Here is a 25,249-nt window from a genome sequence, read left to right as displayed (position 1 = left end):
TGTTTTACCCATAAAATATGCATGTGATGATATATTTAATAAAAAAAAAAAAAATGTAATCTGCCTTTATCACTAACACCTATCAGCCTCAGCCAAAAGTATTGGCAGTGACATAATTTTGTGTTCCGCAAAGTTGGCTGCTTCAGTATTTGTAGATTATTTTTCACTTTTCTGTGGTATACTGGAAAATGATACACTTTTCATAAGTTTTAAAGGCTTTTATTGGCAAAAACATTGCATATATGCAAAGTGTCAGCATTTACAGTGTTGACCCTTCTTCTTCATAACCTCTGCAATTCGCTCTGGTATGCTGGATATCAGCTTCTGGGCCAAATCCTGACTGATGGCGATCCATTCTTGCCTTATTAGTGATCGGAGTTGATCACAATATGTGGACTTCTGCTCGTCCTCTGGCCTTTTAAGGACTGACCACAGGTTCTTAATGGGATTGAGATCTGGGGAGGAGTTGCCTGGCCATGGATCCAAAATTTTCAATATAATGGTCTCTGAGCCACTTCATTATCTCTCTTGCCTTGTGACATGGTGCTCCATCATGCTGGAAAATGCACACAGATCATCACCAAATTGCTCTTGGGTCATTAAGAGAAGTTGCTCTTGCAGGATGTGTTGATACCATTCTTTATTCATCGTAGTGTTTTTGGGCAGAATTGCGAGAGAGAGCCCACTCCTTAGGGTGAAAAGCAACCCCCCCACACATGGATGGTCTCAGGACGCTTCACTGTTGGGATGACACAGGACTCATGGTAGAGTTAACCTTTTCTTCTCCAGAGAATCAATTTTTCAGATGTCCCAAACAGTCGGAAGCGGGCTTCATCAGAGAAAATAACTTTGCACCAGTCTTCTGCTGTCCAATCCTTGTACTTCATTCAGAATTTCAGTCTGTCCTTGTTTTTCTTGGGAGAAGTGGCTTCTTTGCTTTCCTTCTTGACAGCATGCCATTGTCCAAAAGTCTTGGCCTCACTGTGCGTGCAGATTCATCACACCCATGATGATCGCTGCACGTTTTTCTTTGAAGGCAACCATTGCTAACACTAGAACACAATCATAGGAAGTGCTTCTTCCCTCTTTTTATAGCAATCAGTCTGCTTTTATAATCCAATCAAAATAATAGAGTGAAGTCACCTGACTAGTACTTATTCACACTTTCCCATGTGCTGATGATGTGATTAGTGAAAGGATTTTAGCTGGGCCAAAAACTGTGGAATTCTGTTTTTTGTGATAAAGTTCATTTTCTTGGCCAATGAAGCTTTTTCTGATGCACAACAATCTAGAAACAATGTGAATAAACACCAAAACAACAGAAGCAGCAAACTTTGCAAAAAACAAAATGTATGTCACTGCCAACACTTTTGGCCATGGCTATATATATATATATATGAAAGTATGTGAACCCCTTGCAGAATCTGTGAAAATGAGAATTATTTAATAAAATAAGAGGGATAATAAAAAATGCATGTTATTTTTTGTTTAGTACTGTCCTGAGTAAGATATTTTACATAAAAGATGTTTGCATTTAGTTCACAAGACAAAACAATAGCTGATAGTAAAGCATTTACTATCACCAATAGCTCTGTAAAGCATTTTGAGACAATTCTTTTTGAGAGCATGTAAAGCATTTTGAGAGATTCTTTGAGATTCTTTTTTGCACTTTTTTTCTCTAAATAAAATTTTTAGTTACTTTTTTTAATATAATTGTTTTTTAATTGTTTTTCAGGTTTTTTCCAGGTGTAGCTCAAGACCCTGCTCCATCCACCAGCCCAGCAAAAAGGCGTACACAATCTCTCAGTGCACTCCCAAAAGACGGTGACAAGAAGGTAAGTTTCAGCCTTCTCTTCCTGTTAGTGTCTTCATTCTGAAATTTTGTCCTAGTCAGCGACAATAGTGACATACAATAAGAATTTTTGTCAGTTGCTTGGTTTCCTTTGAGTAGTACTGGGCAGCCTCACCACTTTGGTTTTAGTGAGGACAGAAAAGTTACCCCAGACACTGGGGGTACAGGCTACAATTAAGCATTGTAACCATTAATTTCCATTATTATCTTCTGTGCTATACAAAAGTACACTTATCATTTCTCCTCTTTCTGTCTCTCTCTCTCAAACCTACACAAAGAGGGAGAAGGACCACATCAGACGGCCAATGAACGCTTTTATGATCTTTAGTAAGAGGCACCGTGCACTGGTCCATCAGCGGCACCCCAACCAAGACAACCGCACTGTCAGTAAAATCCTGGGCGAGTGGTGGTACGCGTTGGGACCCAAAGAGAAGCAGAAGTATCATGATCTTGCCTTCCAGGTACAGTCAGACTCATAAAATATTGCACAAGAGGAAAATGTAATGGCAATCTGTCATCAAATTTTTTTTATAACATGGACTTTTTGCATTTGAATTAGTGGTAGACCGATAACAGTTTTACAGCAGTCAAAATACATTACGTACTGTAGATGCAAATATTTGGACGGCGCTATAGTTGATGACCAGTTTAAGGCCAATATGCACTACTGTTCAAAAGTTTGACTTGGTAAGATTTTTTTAATGTTTTTGAAACACCTCACTTTTGTTTTCTTATGCTTATCAAGGCATATTGTATCTATAATACAGTAAAACAGTAATACTGAGAAATATTATTACAATTTAAAAACTGTTTTCTGTTTTCATATATTTTCCAAATGTAATTTATTTCTGTGATGGCAAAGTTGAATTTTCAGCATCCTTCAAAAATCATTAAATGCTGATTTGATGATCAACACATTATTATCAATTTTGAAAACAGTTGAGTTACTTAATATTTTAGTGGAAACCATGATCAATTTTTTTCAGGATTCTTTGAGGAATAGAAAGTACAAAAGAACAGCATTTTTGTAACAATGTAAAAGTCTTTACCATCGCAATTTAATGCTTCCTTGCTAAATAAAGTTATTTTGCTAAATATGTTTGCTTTTAAAAAAATTAAATAAAAAACAAACAAAAAAATCTTACTAATCACAAATGTTTGAACAGTAGTGCATAATTTAATAATACTGTTTAGTAATAATAAATTACAGATTTTAAAAATTGTGCATTTACATTACATTCTTTTAAAAATAATAGAAATCAGATTATGTGCATGATCCAAGTGCTGTACATTTTGAAAGTCTTTATTTAGCCTGTTACTTTATTTGTAACTCTTAAGTTTCATACTATGTTCTCTTTTAGGTGAAGGAGGCTCATTTCCGGGCTCACCCTGATTGGAAATGGTGTAACAAGGACAGAAGGAAGTCCCTGTCTGAGGGCAGGGGAACTCCAGGGGCCAAAGAAGCTCGCGAGCGCAGCGTGTCTGAAAGCACAGGTCCGTGTGGGTGTTTGTTTATATGCGTGGGCGTTTGTTGGTCTTGTGAAACTATGAGTGCATAGTAGTGTGAAACACAACTGATGTAGAGTTAACCTTCTTTGTCTCCTCAGAGGCCCATTCCACCTCTCAGGGGGCAGACCACAAAGGAGCAGGGCCCAGCTGGACTTCCCCTCGATCTGACAGTCATGGAGGATCAGTGGGTGGACAGCTTCAACGACCTCGCGCATTTTCCCAGAGCGCTGTGCATACTCTGGACAGGATGGAGCAGGAGAGAGAGCTGGACAGTGCGGGTCTGTTTCAGCCACGCCCCCCTGCTCACCCTCAGCGCCAGAGTGAGGATGTGACCAGTGATGAAGAGCATATGGTGATCTGTGAAGAGGGGGATGATGATGTCATAGGTAAAGTACATGCATTATATACATCTTTTTCAATATGATATCTAACAACAACCCAGAACACCTTCTGCATTGTCCTAGCAGAACTCCCTGGTATCATTGTGGCATGTTTTGCATATGCAAACACCACTAATAGTTTCTTCAGAAAAGTAAAAACTTTCTAACTAATGATCTGTCAAGCATTATGTATTGTATTTATTTCATAAACCTCACTTTTTACACTAGAGGGTCTGGATCTGTTGAAAACCCCCTGATCTGTTGATAATGCTGTTATCTGTGGAACGTACCCACCATCAGGAAATTTTGTTTTGATGTTACAAGCGTTTTGCGTTCCATTATCATTGTCTCATTATTAGTCAGTCCTGTGACTGATTCTTGAGTCTGTGTCTCCCACGAGCTCTGTGCTCTCTGATGCACCACCACCATCCAAACATCATGAATTGATTTTTGGAAAGGCAAAATCTCCTCACTGCTCAGATTTCTCAGTCCCGCGAGTGTGAGATATGCAAGCCCTGGTCTCACAGCTAACGTGTGATTCCTTCACAGAAGACTCGTTTGCAGACGGCTCCATTGACCTGAAGTGTAAAGAGAGAGTGACAGACAGTGATGATGAAAACGACCATGCAGATGAGGCTGACAGCAAGGTAACACTTATTACATCACATGGGTAGTTGGCATCATGACAATCCCACCGTGTTCATAGCTGAACTAAAACTATTAAAATAGGTTCTGTTTAATTGTTATACATGCCGTTTTTTTTTTTTGACATTTTTAAATTAAAGGATTAGTTCACTTCAGAATTAAAATCAAATTAAAATTAAAAGCTCTACATGATCCCAGATGAGGAATAAGGGTCTTGTCTAATGAAACGATCTGTCATTTTCTAAAAAAAAATTAAAATGATATACTTTTTAACCACAAATGCTCATCTTGCACTAGCTCTGCGATGCGCCACGCATTACGTAATCATGTCGGAAAGGGCATGCATGACGTAGGCGGAAGTACCGTGGTAGGGCGAAAAACTTTAAAAAGCTTTAAAATTGTCTGACATCGTTGTTTTACCTTTTTTTTTTGTAAAGGCTTAGTCTTTGCACGTTCGCTTTGTTTATTCTTTAAAAATGTCTTTGGAAATCTGATTAAAAATACACTTTCCCCTTTATAAATTTGTGCAAGTTATAAGCTAAAATCTTGAGGTTTGAAAAATGTCATTGTTATTTGCCTACTAACCTCATCCAGCTGTGATATATTGTCTAGAACAAAGTTAATGTTTGTATTTCATTGGTAAAAGGACTTTAGATCGCTTGTTAAGGAATATGCTTTAAATTAGATAAGCCTCATTACCATAGCAACAGAAATTATATTTGTTCTCATCTAATTATTATTTATAAAACCAGATTATTTCAGCATCTCTGTATTTGTTTGTCTGGTAAGTAACTACTATTTCTTCAGGGTTTACTCTTGAGGTTTTCCACACCAATGGATATATCCACAAGGCAGCAGATGTTGTTCCTTTTCTAAGATGGTTCACTGACCAAATTGTTTGCCTTAAAGGGATAGTTCACTAAAAAATGAAAATTTTGTTATTATTTACACCCCCTCAAGTTGCTCCAAACCTGTATAAATTTCTTCGTTCTGTTGTACACAAAGGAAGATATTTGGAATTGACTACCATAGTAGGGAAAAAAATACTATGGTAGTCAATGGGGGCGACATCTGCTCGGTTACAAACATTCTTCCGAATATCTTCCTTTGTGTACAGCACAACAAAGAAATGTATGCCTTTTTGGAACAACCAGAGGGTGAGTAAATGATGACAGAAGTTTCATTTTTGGGTGAACTATCCCTTTAAAGTAGTCCATATGACTCTTACATAATATTCCACATTGAGCCTTCCTAGCGTTAAAACAGTAAAGCATGACTCAAAAAACACCAAGTTCATGGGTTCAATTCCCAGGGAACGCACAAATTGATAAAAAATAATTGTAGATTGGAATGCAATGCAAGTTTCTTTGCATAAAAGTGTCTGCCAAATGCATAAATGTAATGTCAATGTAAATTCCAAGTCCTCTGAAGCCATACATTCACACTGCGAGCCTTAGTGCTCAATTCCGATTTATTGCTCAGATCCAATTTTTTTAGTATTGCTGTTGTTGTTTTAAATTTGGCCAATATCAAATTCCAGTATGAACAGATCATGGTCCTGAATTCACCCGCATGCGCAAAAGAACGATAAAAAGTAAGTGATTATGCATTTATATTTATAGTGTGATCTGGCATAGAAGCCAGCGAATTTGTGTGCATGCAAAAAAACAAAGCGAAAATGTGAAAAAAAGAGAGCAGAGATTTTAAACATTTATGATATGAGCCCTCATGTTTTGCTTGTATATAGAGCTCTCGCTGTAATACTTATGAGCTCTGACACATCATGTCCTTCACTGACTACCGTTCACAACTGTCTTGATAATTGCAGTTAAGTAAAATCTTTGAAGTGACTCCCATGAGCACAGAACTGTGATGAATGTTGCTCTCTGGAGTGACGTAAAAGTCACATGAATTCCGATATGACTGTTCAGACTGATGTCTCATTGACCTGTATTGGTTTTAGTATCACATATGGAAGTGGCACAAATTGGAATTGAAAAGATGAGCTTCCATGTGGTTTGTGCTGTTCAGACTCATGACAAAAACAGATCTGAGTCACATGTGATTTAGGCCACATTTGCTTTCAAATGGTTGAGCATCCATGTGGTTTGTGCCGTTCAGACTGTCATGACAAAAACAGATCTGAGTCACGTGATTTGGGCCACATTTGCTTGCAGTCTGAATGTAACTATTCTCTACTACCCGTATTTGAATTGTCACAACTTGTACAGTTATAACACACAGAGTCATAAATGTCAAATCCAGCACAAACCTCATTTTTAATCAATGAAATTATCATTGTAATCTGATGTCACAAATGATCTTCTTCTTTCAGCGCGCCTTCCATTCCTCTTTGCCGTTCTCTCTGGCTGGCACAACTGGCAACAAAGATGGAGAAGGGCATGAAGATAACCTGGAGAAGAAGAAAAAGAGAGGGATGGGTGGTGCAGAGATGAATAATGAGGGGCCCAAAGAAGGGAAAGGAGGTGGCGGAGGAGGGCATGTTCCGTTCCATGTTAATTCAGCCTCCGTTACTAATATAAATACCACTTTGCCGCATGATGTGGGGATGTACTATTCACAAGGCACTGTCAGGATGGCCCCCACCATAGTGACCAATGTTGTTCGACCCATCACTAGCACCCCTATCCCCATCGCCAGCAAGCCAGTTGATGGGGGTGTGGCTGTTGGGACCCTACCTCCAGACGGGAAGCCCAAGCTACTGATAGGTGCCGGTGGAGCAGGAGGAGGTGGGTACTTTTCCTCCTCTTCTCCCAAACCTAATGGGCAAGGAAGCTTAGTTACTGGCCTAGTCTTGGGAGGAGCCTTCCCAAACCAACCCACCGTTCAGCTCATCACCCCACCCCATCCTACTCCATGCAATGGAGCCCCTAATAACAGTGCAGTACCTCTTCCCCTACTTCATCACCAGTTCCTCCCTTCTGCCTCTATTACGCCCCCTAGTGGTGGGAAACCTGTAACACAGGTGCAGTACATCCTTCCAACTCTACCTGCAACTGCCAATCCCAACAGTCCCAACTCCCAGCAGACCTCCAGCATCCTTGCCTTGCCCAGTGCCGCTCCTACCCATGTGACCCTGGCCAATGGTGTACATTCAGGGGCGGGGCAAGGAATAAGATATGCTTCAGTCCCAGCAGTGGGAGGAGTCAGCCCAGGAGGTGGAGGTGAGATTTGAGGCAGTTAAATTGTTGTGGAGAAATTGTTAAATTCAGGGTTCACACAGTTTGGGGTTTTCAGCCTGGAAAATTCATGAAAACGAATCAAATCTTACAATTCATGCAAATTTTGCACCTAATTTTGCTCACTTTAGAGGCTTGATTAGTGTACGCTAACGTTCAAACGTTTGGGTCGGCAAGATTTTTTAATGTTTTTGAAAGAAGCCTTTTATATGCTCACCAAAGCTGCATTTATCTGATCAGAAACTGATATTCTGAAAGAAATATTCTGAAATATTATTACAATTTTAAATCATTGTTTTCTATTTGAATATCTTTTAAAAATGTAATTTATTCCTGTGATCAAAGCTGAATTTTCAGCACTGTTACTCCAGTCCTCAGTGTCACATGATATTTCAGAAATCATTCTAATACGATTGTTGAAAACAGTTAATGTTTAAACTTAGATAAACTTAATGTTTTTGTGGAAACATTTTTTCAGGATTCTTTGATAAATATAAAGAGATTAAAAAGAACAGCATTTATTTGAAATAGAAATATTTTATAACAATACAAATGTCTTTTACTGTCAATTTATTGCATCCTTGCTGAATAAAAGTATAAAAGTTTCTTTTAAAAAATTTGTAATTGTCCCAAAATTTTAGAATGGTAGTATATATCCACAGCCATTTTAGTATCTGCTTTAAAGGTTTAACAAAACAAAACCTCTGGTTTCGAATCACTGGACTAGATATTGCTTTTGGTGTAAACCAAGCCAAATATTTGACATGTGAGTGAATTGGTTCTTTTCAATAAATCAGCTGAACCTGTTCACAAATGACTCTTTCATGAAAACTCACTGAAATTCATTTCAAAACATGTGGGAACCCTGTAAATTATCTAATGTGTCCACATCCAAGTCAAAGTGAGTTTTAGCATGTTTTTATTCATGATTTTGAGCAGATATAATGAGGTTTCTCAAGCTTACAGGGATCAGGATTATGCACAGTGTTTTGGAAATTAGGCACTTCATCAAATCTATTCTCGGTCTCTACTATATCAGTCCTTTTCATCTCTCCGCACAGTTCAAGCGCAGTCCCCAGTCTTGCAGAGCAAGATGCTTGTTCCCATGGCAACTGTCGGAACAGGATCTACACCTCCGCAGCCAATTTCCCTGGTGGGCCCACCCCTTCCTGTTCAAAATGGGGCTCAACCAGGAAGTAAGGTAGATTGACTTGAGTTACTACCCTGCTACATGAACAAGAAGTATTTATTGTATCAACAATAGATGCGTCAGATTCATGCGCTTCTTTGCTTTTCAGATCATTCAAATTGCACCAATGCCTGTGGTCCAAACAAATGTGCATCCTGGTGGATCAGTGCATACTGGCAGCTCATTTCCTGTCTCTATGCCAACCGCGACTGTCATGGCCCCTGGGTCCACCCCTCCTCAGACGGTGCTCTTGACGCCACCACCTACAAGGTACTCTACCGCCCACTGTCTCTTTAAAACTGCTGCCAGACATCTGAGCATTGAAACATAACCTAATCTAACCTTCTAGTGACTGTGCCAAGTAGGACATGTTCCTGGATCAACATCCTTGTTGGTCCTGGGACAACATCCTATAAAGTTTCAGAAAGGATAGGCTTTGAGCTGGGGTTAGGGGCACCAAACGATATCAGAATTACTGACAAATATGTTAGTTGACAAAAGTTTTTTTTTTTCTATAATGAAGATGAGACAAATAAGATCTATAATTGTGACAGTAATTAAAGAGTTTTAATGAAAACATACTGTCAAAAAAATTACATTGCAAGATTTAACAGTGGTTTTTTTTTTTAGGCAAAGCATCAAGGTCCTGCCCACACTCCTCTTGCAGACTCATTCGCAAGCACCACTGTCAATCATAATGTTACACCCTGTTTTTTATAGCATCACATAATTAATTAAAAGTCAAGTCATCTTCATTTATATAGCACTTTTTATAACATACATAGATTCAAAGCAGCTTCACAGTGATAATAGGATAATAGGATAATAGATTCACATAGGATAATAGTGATAATAATTAAGGGACAGAGATTGTTTTGGTTTCACAGCAGCTCTTGGAAAAAGTCATTATCGAGCTAAAGCAAGTTTTTGATTGAATCACTTCCGTTTTAAAAAATAGTTAATTATTAACTTAGGGGCCTTTTGAACTGAAAACAGAAGGCTTTTAATGCGTTCTTGCCATTAATTTACGTGTTTAGTCATCTGTGTTATAAGAACTACCAAAAAGTAATTTAAAAATTAATACTGTTATTCCATTTTATCAATCATTCATCCTCTGATTTTAGGGTAAGCAGTTACTTGGGAAAATCACAGTGACTCAAAGCTAACGTCCTGCTCTGCTTTTGTTGTTCAGGATCACATATGTCCAGTCCACTCCTGGAGTTGCGGCTCCTTTGCCATTGGGTTCTACACCTGCAGTATCTTCCACCCAGCAGGCCTCATCACCTGGGGGTCCATCTTTTTTGCAGTCTCCAGTGGCGACCCTTGGCTTTACTGCAATTGCCCCAGCTGGTCAGGCCTTGGTTCAGCCTATTGTTGCAAGTGAGTATAATGGCTGACAGTTCTTTAAACCACCAACACATATTTAAGACTGTATGACAAACATTATCTCAAATTTCTACTACAGGTCAGCCACCCCTCCTGGCTCCATGCCCACCCTCAAGTGGATTGTCACAACCTGCACAAGCCTCGACAGCCACCCGTCAGCTTGTGACTGCCATTTACCCCAGCGTCAGCTTAGCTGGAGGAGTTGTGTCAGTGACAGCCGTGCCACAAAGCACATCAAGTTCCACATCAATTCCGACATCATCCTCAACGCCTCAAGCAAAGACCTCCTCTGCAGTGGCTGCGCAACCACACACACAGACAGATGCGCAGCTGCAGTCTCAGGTAAACATGCAAATGGAAAATGAGAGAGGACCAGAATCTAGGAAGGAGATGGAGAAACAGAGAGACCTGGTGTTAAAGGATGGACATCAGACGCCACCTAGTGGTTTGGAGGAGTCGGTGCAACCCAGCTGTACATCACACACACAAAAAGGTAAAAGTAACCTCATAAACTTTCATAAACTACTCTTTTGTTTTAACATTAATTTCAGTAGATTAATAATACTGTTTGGTTATGAATAAAGACTACTGTTCAAAAGTTTGGGGTCAGTTTTCTAATAAATAAAACTTTGAATATACTTTTGATAGTACTTTTATTCAGCAAGGGCACATTAAATTGATCAAAAGTGACTTTGGAAAAAAAAAAATGATTTCACCATAATATAAGCTTTTTGGTTATACCACCCATCGCTACTTCAAAATTATATTTTGGCCATTTCGACTTCTTTAACAGCAGTTATTAAATATTGATCAAGCATTTGTTACATACAGAATGGGCTTGCAGTCCCTTGAAAGTCACATTCAAAATGTTCAACAGGTCAGCATTGCGAAGGGAAGGAAGATGGAAAGAAAGGGAGCAAAATGGAACGAGAGTACATGAGAGATGTAGGAGGGGGACCGTCTCAAACAGAGAGAATTGAAACAGCAAGAGCGACAGAACAGATGGAGACAGAGACTCAAGCTGAGACCAACAGCAAAGATGAACAGAGTCGAGAAGTAAGATGCTTTTTTCAGCTGTATAATCCAACTTTACTAAATTCAAATAGTTCTTATACAAAACTTCATTGTGTAAGTTTGAATTCCCATGTTCTTCAATAACATTTTTTTTTCTTTTTTTCTTTCAGTCAGGGCGCAGGGAATCTTCTGTTTTGGACCCCCCACCACCCCCTTTGCAGACTGACACTCCTTCAGCTAAAAAGACCAAGTTCCGCCCACCTCCACTGAAAAGCACTCCTGATGCTGGAGACAAGTGAGTGGCATTGCCCTAGATTACACGTTGACAAGACTACCAGTGTTATTTTATTATTTATATATTATTATAATATTTATTAATATTTTAAATGGACTTTTAATCTATTGTTTAGGTTTTATTTTATTTGAGCTTTTTTCACTTTTAATTAGTTTAAATTTACTTAATGATTACAACACCGGTCGAAGCCAGTGACATGAACGTTATAACTGTATCACATGCACCAGGTGGCCAAAAAACAATATGCATTAAATTCTTGGCCAGTGCATTGCAAACATGTGGTCCAGGATACATACTTAACGTACATCCTCGCGATACTGTACTATTAACTAAGTAACCTTAGTACTCAAGGGTTCAATAGACCTTTAAATATATGTGCCATTGCCATGTTGACAGATTACTAACTTCACTTCAAGATTCTTTTCAAACGTTTGCTAAGCCATGATGATATTTGACCTGGAAAGGAAAACTGACTGTAGTAGACCATTTAAGTCTTTGAATTGTGACACATTTGTTTGGACTTGTTTATCAAAAAAGTCTCATTCTTTGCATTTATGCCAAATTGGTAGTCGTTGGTAGTCACGTCCCTCCATTTCTGCTCACCTCATTCATGAACTACTAGAGGTGTGACGAGATCTCATGCCACGAGATCTTGCGAGATTAAAATGTGACAAGATTTCTCGTCTTTTGAAAGCGAAAATAAGTAAAATTCGAGCATGCGAATCCCCGCATTTTGAAGGCAGCTCCCTGATGCATGCAAATATCTTCCAATATGAAAGCTATCTTAGGCTGGGCTGTGTAGTTGTAACCATCTCTTAGCTCTGTATCATGCTTAAAGAAAAAATTGGTCTCTGTTTGCACTTTGAATATTGAAAGAGTAATTTGATTATGGTTGCACTTATTGTTTGCACTTAAGAACACTAAGAAAAAATCATTTTAATTTATACTGTTTTTATTTCTTTGATCAATTTGTGGAGAGGAGTTCAGTTAGGAGGTCAACAGTTGTAGAATCTCATAAATCATGTACAGTATGGTCTGAAGAGACTGAAATCATACAGGAGAGAAGTCAGTTGAGTTTGTTGCAAAACCTTTTACAGTGCTTGAGTATTGTTGTCTTTTACTGCATATGATAATTCATACTCAGAAAGTAGAACTGAAATGACATTCATTACAAGATGATTAGTTAAAACATTTCAAATGCACCTGCAGACTTTAAGGATTATAACAACATTAAGGATTTCTTAAAAATACTCGTAAAAATCTCGTCTCATTCTCATGAGCCCAGTCTTGTGTCTCATGAGCTAACTGTCTTGTATATGTAACTGTATATGTGATGTACATTATTTCTCTGCTGATATACAGTACTGTGCAAAAGTCTTATGCACGTCAGTATTTTCACCCCCCAAAAAAGGTTTTAAGCCAGTTATTTATATCTTTTGCTGTAGTGTGTCAATAGGAAATATCCGTTCACATTTCCAAACATTCATTTTGCCATTAATTGTAATAATCCAGTGAGATTTTTGAATACACAAGGAGTCTGACAACAGCCGGTGCTCCACATGGAGATAAGAGCTCATCATCATCAAATCCGTCTGTGATTTCATGAAGAAACAGATGAAACTGAGACAAACTAAATCCAGGAGAACTGTGGCCGTGTCTCTAAGATGCTTGAAGAAACCTGCCTGCAAAGAGACAGTACTGTAAAGAGTTTTAGGCTCTTGTGTAAAAATGCTGTAAAGTGAGGATGTTTTAAAAAAATACTGTTATAAATAGATTTTATTTATCAATTAACTTATATTAACTAAATCAAAACAATATTTTGTGTGACCACCCTTTGCATTTAAAACAGCTCTTGTCCAGGTACACTTGGGCATAATTTTTCAGGTAGCTTTGGAGGCAGGTTTCTTAAAATCTCTTGGAGACACGGCCACAGTTCTTCTGGATTTAATTTGTCTCAGTTTCATATGTTTCTTGATGTAATCACAGACTGATTTGATGATGGTGAGCTCTGATCTCCATGTGGAGCACCAGCTGTTATCAGTCTTATTGTGTATTTAAAAATCTCACTGGATTATTACAATTAATGGCAAAATGAATGTTTGGAAATGTGAGCGGATATTTCCTATTGACACACTACAGCAAAAGATATAAATAACTGGCTTAAAACCTTTTTTGGGGGGTGAAAATACTGACGTGCCTAAGACTTTTGCACAGTACTGTATGTCAGTTTCATTAGGGGTCTAGGGGTATGATTCTCGCTTTGGGTGCGAGAGGTCCCGGGTTCACATCCCGGACGAGCCCCCAATTTCTGTTACGACCGTCTAGGGGTCGGCCACAACAGGAAGAGGAAGAAACGAGTCTCACTACCAGAGAGATTCCGAAAAGAAAAGATTTATTTCTTACAGAGGGTTTAGCGTCAGGGGCAGACAAGGCCAAAATAATAAACAAAAGAATCCTTTTTTTAAACCTCTACAATTCCTAATTTGAAAATAAAGAAAACAAAATACAGTTTAAACTTACCTATCTCCCTAACCAAAAACAATATGAAAACATGTACAAAATAAAATGGCGTCAAACCCCCTACATCCCTCGATTTGGCAAAGATGTATACAAAAGTATTTACAGGTAATATTTACAGAAGTCCATAGCAAACAAAGCAGAATCAGAATCCAGAATCGATAGTCAAACAGGCGTAGGTCAAATAAACAAGAAAAATCAACAAACAAAATACTACAGTCAGTCACACTCACAAATACAAACTCCAAATAATCACTCACAATCAATCTCTCTGGCACGACACTCTAGACTAACAAACGATACGAAGTAAGGATGAGATAGGCTACGATCAACGACACGATGGCACAATGATGGCCCCTTCAGTGTGTTTGGGGCGGTCTTTATATCTAGATCAGGTGAGGAGGAGAACCAATTGCAGCCTCCAACAGGTTATCACAAGCCACGCCCATCTGTAATACAAACATGCAGGCACATACACAGCGAGAGAAAATACACAAGACAAACACAGGACAACAGGATGGGATAAATGAATAAATAACTCTGCTCATAACAGTTATATTTAATTTTCTAAAAATCATTTTTGCTCTTTCTCAGGGCACTGTTTGGCTCCTCTTTTGAAGAGCGTCTTAAAGAGCTGCCGGAGTTCAAGCCTGAAGAGGTGCTGCCCTCTCCCAATCTACAGAGTCTAGCAACTTCCCCTAGAGCCATACTGGGCAGCTACCGCAAGAAGAGGAGGAACTCTACAGGTGAGAACAAATACTAAACGTAATAAGCATTTGTAAAGTCATTATATTAATTGTATTGTTTTCCTCACTTTTGCTTTTTTGTGTGAATTTGATCTTTCCTTTCATTCTCTTTTCTTCCCTTCCCTAGATCTAGACTCCGCCGACGACCCCAGTTCACCAAGGAGGAAGAGTCGTCGCCTGTCCAGCTGCAGCTCAGAACCCAACACGCCCAAGAGTGCTGCCAAGTGCGAAGGGGACATCTTCACCTTCGACAGGGCTGGTGGGCTCATTTTTATGTATAAACTCACTCTCATTAACACATACATAAAGATATTTATATGTTTTCTTGTCTTCTGTGTTTATCAGTTGGAGAGACAGAGCATATTTTGGAGGAGTTGGACCGCGTGCCGCCATCCTCTTTGCGTCGGATGCTGGACCAGCGGCGTGCACTCGTCATGCAGCTCTTCCAGGAGCACGGCTTCTTCCCCTCAGGTAACATCAAGTTAGCATCTCTTGGGGTAATAGAGAGAATTTTGACTTGCATTGTTGATTAAAATTGACAGTAAAGACATTTATAATTATGTTACAAAACATTTCTATTTCAAATGAATGCTGTTCTTTTGAGCTTTTTATTTACCAAATAATCCTGAAAAATATGTATCTCTGTTTCCACAAAAATATTAAGCAACACAACTGTTTTCAACATTTATAATAATAAAAAATATTTCTTGAGCACCAAATCAGCATATTACAATGATTTCTGAAGGATCATTTGACTCTGAAGACTGGAGTAATGATGCTGAAAATTCAGCTTTACCATCACAGGAATAAAATACATTTTAAAATATATTAAAATAGAAAACCTTTATTTAAAATTGTACACATATTTCATAATATTACTGTTTTTACTTGGGCTGGGTTAAAAATTATTGATTTCTCAATTTTTAGCAGTTCTCATTTTGAAGAACCATTATTGATTTTTAATTCCCAACAATCGATCTCTTAGTCTATGCTGTTTTCAGTTGATGAATGAACAAAACATTGTCACAAACATCCCATCCAATAAATCTCAATAAACTTTTTTGCTTTGTTACTTCTGATAAGAAACAAAGTTTCAGCTTTCAAATTCTGTCAATTTTATTACTTTAATGTGACGTGACAGATTGCTGTAGCGCCTCAGTTCAAGCAGCACATGAACTGAACATCTCTTCCTCTTTACTACTAGAGCATGAAATAAACATGAATGAACATCAGAAGGTATGTTGAAAGATATAGTACAACTTACTGAAATCCGTATCATGTCTCATGTAATCAATCAGTGTTTTAACCTCGGAAAGACGTCAGTAAAATAGCTTGTAAAACAGTGGTCTCAAACGCAATTCCTGGAGGGCCACAGCTCTGCACAGTTTAGCTCCAACCAGCTCCAACTCACACCTGTTTGGATGTTTCTAGTAATCCTGAAGACCTTGATTAGCTGGATCAGGTGTGTTTGATTAGGGTTAGAGCAAACTGTGCAGAGCTGTGGCCCTCCAGGAATTGAGTTTGAGACCACTGTTGTAAACAATATCACGTAATATTACATTTACCTCAGAAAAGCCATTTGGTGTCCATAAACTCATTAATCAGCTAGAGAGTAACTCTAGAGAGGAGCATTTTGCAAATGTATGCACAATATTGCATATTCATTGTAAATTTAGGCCTATTATTATAATGTTATTATTATAAAAACTTCCTTTTGTGTATTTTAAATTTAAATAAACTAAAAATCAGTTTATTTTATAGTGATGTACCAACTGTGGTTCCCTGTTGTTCCCTTAGTTTACAGCATTAGTTGAGAGATGTCTTTTCCTTGAGGCAATTTGCCATGTACTATACCTTATAGGCCCCAATTAATTGATATCATATTAAATACCAAGCTTGTGAATCATAATCGAATCGAGAAATTTGTGTCATTGCCCAGCCCTGGTTTTTACTGTATTTTTCGTCAAATATATGTAGCCTTGATGAGCATAAGAGACTTCTTTCAAAAACTTTTGAACAGCAGTGTACTTTGTTTGTGGAAAAATAACCACTCAAACCACTCAATAAAAATTGTGTACTATTTATAATCGTAATATATTAAGAATAAATTATTTACATTTCAGTTTTGACTTTTTCTTTCTTTTTTCTATCCGTAATATTTCTTTTTATGTTTCAGAGCTATCTTTTTGTGTGTCAGATGCAGCAGAGTCGATGCTATTCATTGATGCTAACATTACAACAACTGAAAAAAACCCTGGAACTTAGCATGCATATTTCATTTTTCTGTTACAGCGCAAGCCACAGCTGCCTTCCAAGCTCGCTACTCTGACACGTTTCCCAACAAGTTGTGCCTGCAGCTGAAGATTCGCGAGGTAAGGCAGAAGATCATGCAGACCGCCGGCAGTTCTGAAATTGTGGGAGGCGTGGCTCTTGGAGGCTCTGACTCCGCCTCCACTTCTGGACCATCCAATCCTGCGCCCAGGGAGAATTCCGAGCCAGATGAGCGGGGCAGGGCCACGGAAGAGCCAAAGAAAGGCGCGGACGATCCGCAGGAATCGAGATGAAGAACGACCGAGGAGACGAGCAGAACGGAAGGATGAAAAACGAATGTAGGGAAGGATTCTAGAAATGTGTAAAACCATTTCCGCTGACAGTACAGCACTTATGTGGATTTTGCTTCATTTCTTATCGAACTGATTTCGTTGCCATTGCGTTCACTTCGTTGATGTTCTGTTGTTATGCACAGTTACACACACGCACACGTTCACACACGTTATGCAATTACATAACAATATCACTTTCTCACATTAATGACTTGCACAAGGAACTATTACATAGAGCGCATGAGGTCGCACTCATTTGCATATGCCACTCGTGTCAGGCAGCCATTGGTCCACCTCTGCATTAGGGCGGGCGTCACTTTCTGTCCGAATTTTAGAGCCCTTCAATGCTGCACCACAGGCAGCACCAAACCAGCCTGTCTGCACATGCTCAGTAAAGCCCCCGCATGGGGCTAGCACAGATTTTTATCGAATGGACTGAATGTTTTAGAAGAGAAATTAGACTGTTTGAGGTACCGGTAACTTTCAATTCAAAACAGGGATGGGGTGGGGGGGCGGGTTGTGGGGGACAAATGCGCTTGCACTTTCATTTTTAGAGACCGAGAGACCGAGGAAAGCAATAGCCTGGGAGGAGAAGGGTCTTCGTGCAAATGTTACACCCCCTTGGCGGGGTACATGCATCGGCTGTTACTGTTCTTCAGCACGGGCTGTAAATTCACGACAGGTTTTTTTTGTCCCAGAAGCAACAAACTCAAGACTCGTAATCACGTAGACCAGCGGAGCAGAAAACAGAGGCTACGGCGACCGCCACAATCGCATAACAACAACAACAACAACAACAACAACAACAACACAGCACACTCAAAGCCAGAGAGGAAAACATTGTCCTAACCTCGGAAGAATCATACAAAAGAAGACGAAAACGAATAGAGACACTACCCCTCTTTGAATCAACGTGTAGATATGCTTTGTCGTTTTGTTGTTGTGTCGTAACGGTGGAACTGACTGATATCTTTTTTTGTATTAGCTTGCGCCTCTCTTCTTCTTACTCTAGTAATATTTTCAGCATGGACTAATCCAGCTATCTAAGTGTTGGAGCAATTGCGTCGAAAACAAAAAAAAGACTGTGTTTTAGCCTCTTAGCTGAAGCTCCTCTTCTCTGGCCGCTGACTTAGGCTTTTCCCCGTACACTGTATATATATATATATATATATATATATATAACCGTGATGGCTGGGGAGGGGGGCAGAGGGTGGGCACGAGGCTCTCTCTGTGTTCTTTTCCTCGTTTCTTTCTTTTTTATATTTCAATCAGGTGTTTGCACAATATATGGTCCTAGACCATGGTTTAAATCAGGAAAGTATTTGTTTTTAGATATTTAAAAACTAACCAACGACTTTGTTCCATTACGTTCGATTCTCCCTTTCCGCATCCCGTAAGGAAAGCCCTTATTTTTTCATCTCCTTAAGACTTTTAACTGAAGTGTTGATGGAAAGCGCCACTTTAAGCACTGGTCTGGAGTCAGAGCAAGCTTTGTAGTCTGCGACGACTTCGATTCAGGATTACGCAAGGGAAAGCTGACCCGAGACCAGCGCTGGGGCGGCATTTCTCAGGATCTCCTCTTTCTTACTCTGCCTCTTCTTTCATTGGTGCAATAGGACGTGGGTGGGAATTTTTTTGAAGTAGACGAGTGACCTGTTAGTGCCATAGATTTTCACTGTACAAGCTGTAATAAAATGATATATATGTCAAAAAGAGAGTGGGAAAAAATGTCAGAATTCAGAAGCGAGTATCAAGAGAGAAATCCAAACTGAACAAACTAAAATCTGAAGAAAAAAAAAAAAGAAAAATGAAAAAAAAAAAAAAGTAACCTAGCACTTTCTTGCGTCTGGTTTTGCTGAAAGAGAAGGAGTGATGAGTATAAAAATGCTACTCAGTCTTCACTTGAATGTGTGACAATATAAATGTATAAATATACCTATATATTTCTATATGTCCCATGATATACAGATGTCTGTGTGTGTGCGAGCGTATGTGCATATACATTACATGCACCTTGACAAATCAAACTTGCTCCCAAGCAAATGCTATTTTCCCTGCCAGAAAAGCAGTGGCACTACATCAAAAGACTGTTAGCATATGCTGGCTACTGACGTGCCTGAGGAGAATTTGGCATATGTAACCATTCAACTCGATTCTTAACTTGACTTATCTGCCCTTTCTTTCCCTCCCCCAGCAACAGACAAATGCTTGCACACACACACACACACACACACACACACACACACACACACACACACACACACACATACCTGCACATGTATGCGTGTACACCTTATGATTGTGTATCCAATAAACTGTCTTTACTTGGAGAAGGAGTTTTAGAATGAGAAAGGTGAGTGTTAACTCATCAACAGGCATGTTGACCATGTGCAATATTTCTAAACAAGAGATTATTGAAAAAATTAAAGACCTAACACAACGCTTGCTTTTTGTGCAGTTCTTTTGTGATTGATTTTTACAAGCAAAGTGGTGTACGTTATAGATATGGTTTTGACATTTTAGATGCTCATGTTGTCAGTATGTTGAAAATGATGGATTTTTTTATTAGATACATTTTTTAATGCAGAATCTGGTCTTGTTTGTAAATTAGAATGTAATTATCTAATTGTATAGAGAATCAATATGCTTCAAGTTTTATTTAATATTAGGAGATAGATAGATAGATAGATAGATAGATAGATAGATAGATAGATAGATAGATAGATAGATAGATAGATAGATAGCACATAGCACATGAATCCACTGAATAATATTGGTGTTATTTTTATAATCTGTTTTAATATTTATTATCTTTACAGACCTTAATTTTTATTAATAAGGAACAGCTCTTTTCTCTTTTTATTTAATTCTATCTATCCATCTATAAATGCTTTATTAGTGAATGTTTTATTTTAGTTCTTTTAGTTATTTATTTTATATGCATAATACACAAATAACTAATTGTACAAACAGGTAGTAGTGAGCCCTTTGCTCAGGTGTATGACACCTGCTTCTGGAGTTTTTTTTTTTTTAGTCAGGATCAATATAGTGAACCTACAGTGCGCTCGAACTGCATTCCCCATGAGGCTGCGCGTATTCTCAGCGCGTGAGAGAGTGGGTGAACGCTGAGGGTCGCGGCAAAACGTTTGTCATCTTTTGGTTTTTAATCCAATGTTTCACCCAGGACCAGGCCAAGTCGTCGAGGGAACAGCTGATCATCGCCCCCCAGCCTCGGCACACTTTCAGTCAGATATGAGCGGCAGCGGGCGGCCCAGGACGAGCTCGTTCGCTGAGCCTCAGGGGGCGTCTGGAGCCGCTGCTGCATCCGCCGGATCCGCCGCTGTCGTGGGGAGCAACGCAGGAAAGCCCGGGGTCTCCCAGGCCTCGGCGGATAGTTCATCTGCTTGCTCAAATTTAAAACTAGCTAGTGAGTATATACGCGAAGTTATCTCAGTTATGAGTGTTTAATGAACATATCGTGTGTATAATGAAATAACACACCTGTGCATTCTTGATATTGACAGTTATGTCATCTCCACGAAACTAGCCCGTGCTAACCAAGGGAAATTGTCAAAATTATGAGTTAAACGATTATAAACGAAAGGTATTGATTTGGCCTCAAAACCTATTGAGCTGTGCAGGCAGCCTTTTGGGACATTAACAAAAAAGTCCTGTTGCGTTACCATGGTACAGTGATGCTAATACCATGGTACTTTTATATAACATGGTACTGATTTCCACATTCATATTTACATGGTACTTAAAGAAAACCATGGTGCTACCAGAGAAAACAATTTTACCATGGCAATACTATGCCCAAAATAACGTGACATTAAGATACCAAGTCAGTGTTTTGTAGCGTATACACATTTATTGCAACCTGTGGATAATGTTGTCTAGGTAGGCAGCACACTAGGATTTGAGACACTATAATAAACTTGAGAATAACTGGTTGAAAACCAGTTCAAGACTCTGTCATTAAAGTGATTGTTTTACTAGGCAACTCACTAGGTTTTAGGGCATGTTGAATAGGTGGTAATTACCTGTCCTGACACGCCCACTGTCATAATGTCCTATGTAAAGGACACGTCAGGACAGACACGTATTTAGTGATATATGTGCCATGTTTTCTTTAGAATGACAAATACACTTTTTACTAAGTACACTTGCACAAGGTTTGTTTGTTTCTGGTCTACAGCACTAGACATTTAGTAGTGACAGTTATGCTTTCAGTATATTAACTTTTTTTTTTAATCAAAATGTTTCCTTAACAATATGTTATGAACCAATACACCTTGTATATGCCAAGTATGTAGGAAAATATATGTATATTTAAAGAATAGCATTGCTTTTTGAGTGAATGTAGTTGCTGCAAGAATTAATGGGCTAATATTTGCTCATTTACACCTCAGCTTTGGGTAATCAGATCTAATGTCTGAAATGTTTTTTTAGGAGATAGTGGGAAGGTGACCACAGTGGTTGCCACCCCAGGCCAGGGCCCGGATCGCCCGCAGGAGGTGTCCTACACTGATATCAAGGTGATCGGTAATGGCTCCTTTGGCGTGGTGTATCAGGCACGCCTCATTGACAGTCAGGAGTGGGTGGCCATCAAGAAGGTACTTCAGGATAAGCGATTTAAGGTATGACACACCCTTTCACACATGTAAGCGCACAAGTACTTGTTGACCCACACGGTTTAATAAGACATTTTTTAAGTGTTAATATTTTTAAGGGTTGCTTTGTAGTACAGATGAATTTGGGGCAAAATATATAACACTATTAGTCTTTGACATTAACAACAAAAGATATGGAAATCGATTTTAAAAGTAAATTTGCTAAACCCAGCCAGCATGAAAGACATTTGGGACAGTTGACAGAATTGATCGGGCCAGTTTATTTGCACATGTCTTGGCAGTATAAACATTCAACCAATTTTAAACCATTTAAGCACAAGAAGACACGAAAGAGAACTCAATGCTGTGATTGCATATGAAGTACTGAACTGAGTCTTCTTTCACGTCGTCTTGCGCCTAAATGTTTTAAAATTGTTTGAATGTTTAAACTGGCAAGACACATGCAAATAAACTGGCTCGATCAATTCTGTCAGCTGTCCCAAGTGTCTTTCATGCTGGCTGTAAACCTTACTTTATTAGGCATTACACAGAGGTAAAAATGCCATTGCAACAGTCAGTTTTTTTTAGATGCATTCATGCAATTCATTCATTCATATATTCATTCCTATATAATTTCCCTCAGCATTCTTGTAAAACCGCTCACTGTTTGTTGTTAATTTGCTTAACGCTGGACAGTATTTACCTGAGTTTTTCAAATCACAGTAATCAAATATGGTTTTAATGATAATTAAAATATGAAGTGTAATACTAACCATCTGAAATTTTATCATGATTTATCGCCATTTCATCACTAATATATATATATATATATATATATATATATATATATATATATATATATATATATATATATATATATATATATATATATACATACACTGACGAGCGTTGGCCACTCATAGGCCAATTTCATTGATTATCTCCTAACAAGGCCACATGTCAAGGTCTGGGTAGATTAGATGGTAAGCGAACACTTTTTTTATGGTCCTATATCTGGGTCATAGCATCTCTGAAATGGCAAGCCTTGTGGGTTGCTCCCGATCAGCAGTGGTGAGAACCTACCGACAGTGGTCTGAGGAGGGACAAATCATAAACTTGCAACATGGTGTTTGGCTCCCAAGGCTTCTTGATGTGCAAGGGCAACAAAGGCTATCCTTTCTGGACCAGACTGACAGAAGGCCTTCTGTGGCACAAGTCACACAAAATTTTAATGATGGCTATGGGAGGAATGTGTCACAACACACAGTGCATCACACTTTGCTGTGTATGGGGCTGCATAGCCCCAGACCATTTAGAGTGCCCTTGATGACCCCTGTCCACAGCTGAAAGTGCTGTGCATGCCAGCGTAGGAACTGACTTTGGAACAGTGGAAGAAGTTTGCCTGGTTCGATGAGTTCCATTTTCTTTTACGTGACATGGATAGTTTTGTACATGTGCGTCATTTACCTGGGGAAGTGATGGCACCTGGATGCACTGTGGGATGACGAGTGTGATGCTCTGGGCAATGTTCTGCTGGGAAACCCTTGAGTCCGGCCATTCATGTGAATGTAAATTTGACATGCGCCACCTACCTAAACATTGTTGCAGACCAGATACATCCCATCACGTCAATGATATTGCCTGGTGGAAGTGGCCTCTTTCAGCAGGATGTTGCACCCTGCCACACTGCACACATTGTTGTGGAATGAGTTTTGGGAGCATGATGAAGAGTTCAAGGTGTTGCCATGGCCTTCAAATTCCTTAGATCCCAAACTGATTGAACGTGTGGGATGTACAGGACGAATAATTCTAATCCATTGTGGCTTCACCTTGGACATGAATGATCTGCTACTAACGTCTTGGTGCCAGAGAGGTGAGTCGGCACTGTTTGGCAGGATGCAGAGGAACAACAGCATATTTGGCAGGTAGTCAAAACGTTTTGGCTCATCTGTGTATATAAATATTGATTGAGATGAAAACAAAATGTACATTTTAGAAACTTAAATGCTAACTAGAAATGTTGCCTTAGCAACTAACTGTAGTAAATAATTTGAAGTACTAAAAATAGTAAAACTGCTTGCACACAAAAAGCCACCTCTCAAGCAGCTTGTGAGTACCAAACTAAGTGCTTTTTCATTGCTTATTGTGCTTAAATGGTCAGAAATGCACAAAAGTATGTCAGGATGCCCGCCTTGGCGAGTATTCACATTAACACAGGCGGTGATGTCTTAAACGTAAACTGTTGAGAAAGAAAACGAAAGTGTATCAGTATATTGGATCTGTGCATTAGCTCTTAAAGTTACAGCAGCCTAATATACCTGCTTCTGTCTGTCAATAATGTTAATCAAACTACAAAAGAAAGTGATAAGAATTAATCTGTATTTAATTTATGCAATTAAACATTTAATTCATTCAATTCCTGTAGTATTCATGTACCTGAATACTGTTATACCAACCTGAAAACTGTAAAGCACTCTTTATTTCATTTTTGTATTTTCTTTTTTATTGTATTTTTTTGTGCTTCTGCTTGTAATTTGTTTATTTGTTCTTGTTTATTTTGTAAATTCAACTCAAGTTTGAAATAAAGCTTCCTTGTTCTGTGTATGAACTTGTGTGCAACAATATTACCCCATTGTAAAAACATAAATACATAGAGTGAGCATAGGTGAGATAAATGTAATAAAAAAGCCCCCCACCCCCTCAAATTAAAAAAATACCCCCCATAAGAGTCACCTAAGGGGGTGAAAATGAAAACAGAATAATAAGCTATTTTTTTATATAAATTCTATAACCACAATAACACTAAAATAACATTGGTTGTGCCTTGCAAGTTAATAATCACTGGTTTAAAATGTGAGAATTACTTAAAGGTGCCCTAGAATTAAAAATTGAATTTACCTTGGCATAGTTAAATAACAAGAGTTCAGTACATGTAAATGACATACAGTGAGTCTCAAACACCATTGTTTCCTCCTTCTTATGTAAATCTCATTTGTTTAAAAGACCTCCGAAGAACAGGCAAATCTCAACATAACACCGACTGTTACGCAACAGTTGGGATCATTAATATGTATGACCCCAATATTTGCATATGCCAGCCCATGTTCAAGGCATTAGACAAGGGCAGGACACCTGGATGTGCACAGCTGAATCAACAGACTAGATAAGCAAGCAAGGACAACAGCGAAAAATGGCAGATGGAGCAATAATAACTGACATGATCCATGATATCATGATATTTTTAGTGATATTTGTAAATTCTTTCTAAATGTTTCATTAGCATGTTGCTAATGTACTGTT

At 38.7% G+C, this 25,249-nt stretch overlaps 2 protein-coding genes across 4 annotated transcripts in view; both read left to right on the top strand.

Moving 5' to 3' along the window:
* The window catches only part of cica (capicua transcriptional repressor a), a 31,231-nt gene extending 11,455 nt beyond the window's left edge, over window positions 1-19,776 (top strand). For 2 of the 3 annotated variants that reach the window (XM_048202816.1, XM_048202814.1), the window contains 16 exons: window positions 1,736-1,835; window positions 2,131-2,313; window positions 3,214-3,346; window positions 3,460-3,747; window positions 4,291-4,388; window positions 6,722-7,571; window positions 8,648-8,787; window positions 8,885-9,045; window positions 9,968-10,155; window positions 10,241-10,654; window positions 11,039-11,217; window positions 11,346-11,470; window positions 14,582-14,733; window positions 14,861-14,992; window positions 15,079-15,204; window positions 17,026-19,776. In XM_048202816.1, coding sequence (XP_048058773.1) covers window positions 1,736-1,835; window positions 2,131-2,313; window positions 3,214-3,346; window positions 3,460-3,747; window positions 4,291-4,388; window positions 6,722-7,571; window positions 8,648-8,787; window positions 8,885-9,045; window positions 9,968-10,155; window positions 10,241-10,654; window positions 11,039-11,217; window positions 11,346-11,470; window positions 14,582-14,733; window positions 14,861-14,992; window positions 15,079-15,204; window positions 17,026-17,297 — 3,541 coding nt within the window. In that variant the 3' untranslated portion in view covers window positions 17,298-19,776. The remainder of the gene's footprint in view (window positions 1-1,735; window positions 1,836-2,130; window positions 2,314-3,213; window positions 3,347-3,459; window positions 3,748-4,290; window positions 4,389-6,721; window positions 7,572-8,647; window positions 8,788-8,884; window positions 9,046-9,967; window positions 10,156-10,240; window positions 10,655-11,038; window positions 11,218-11,345; window positions 11,471-14,581; window positions 14,734-14,860; window positions 14,993-15,078; window positions 15,205-17,025) is intronic. The other variant, XM_048202815.1, reaches the window with a different exon arrangement.
* A 605-nt stretch (window positions 19,777-20,381) lies between these two features.
* Window positions 20,382-25,249, top strand: part of gsk3aa (glycogen synthase kinase 3 alpha a) — a 31,542-nt gene continuing 26,674 nt past the window's right edge. The window contains exons 1-2 of the mRNA XM_048203755.1: window positions 20,382-20,763; window positions 21,789-21,976. Of these exons, the coding sequence (XP_048059712.1) occupies window positions 20,508-20,763; window positions 21,789-21,976 (444 nt within the window). The 5' untranslated portion in view covers window positions 20,382-20,507. The remainder of the gene's footprint in view (window positions 20,764-21,788; window positions 21,977-25,249) is intronic.

The sequence above is a fragment of the Megalobrama amblycephala genome, linkage group LG9 (genome assembly GCF_018812025.1).
Source record: "Megalobrama amblycephala isolate DHTTF-2021 linkage group LG9, ASM1881202v1, whole genome shotgun sequence".
Taxonomy (NCBI): Eukaryota; Metazoa; Chordata; class Actinopteri; order Cypriniformes; family Xenocyprididae; genus Megalobrama; species Megalobrama amblycephala.
Note: the sequence above shows the minus strand (reverse complement) of the source record. Positions and strands in the feature narration are given on the sequence as shown.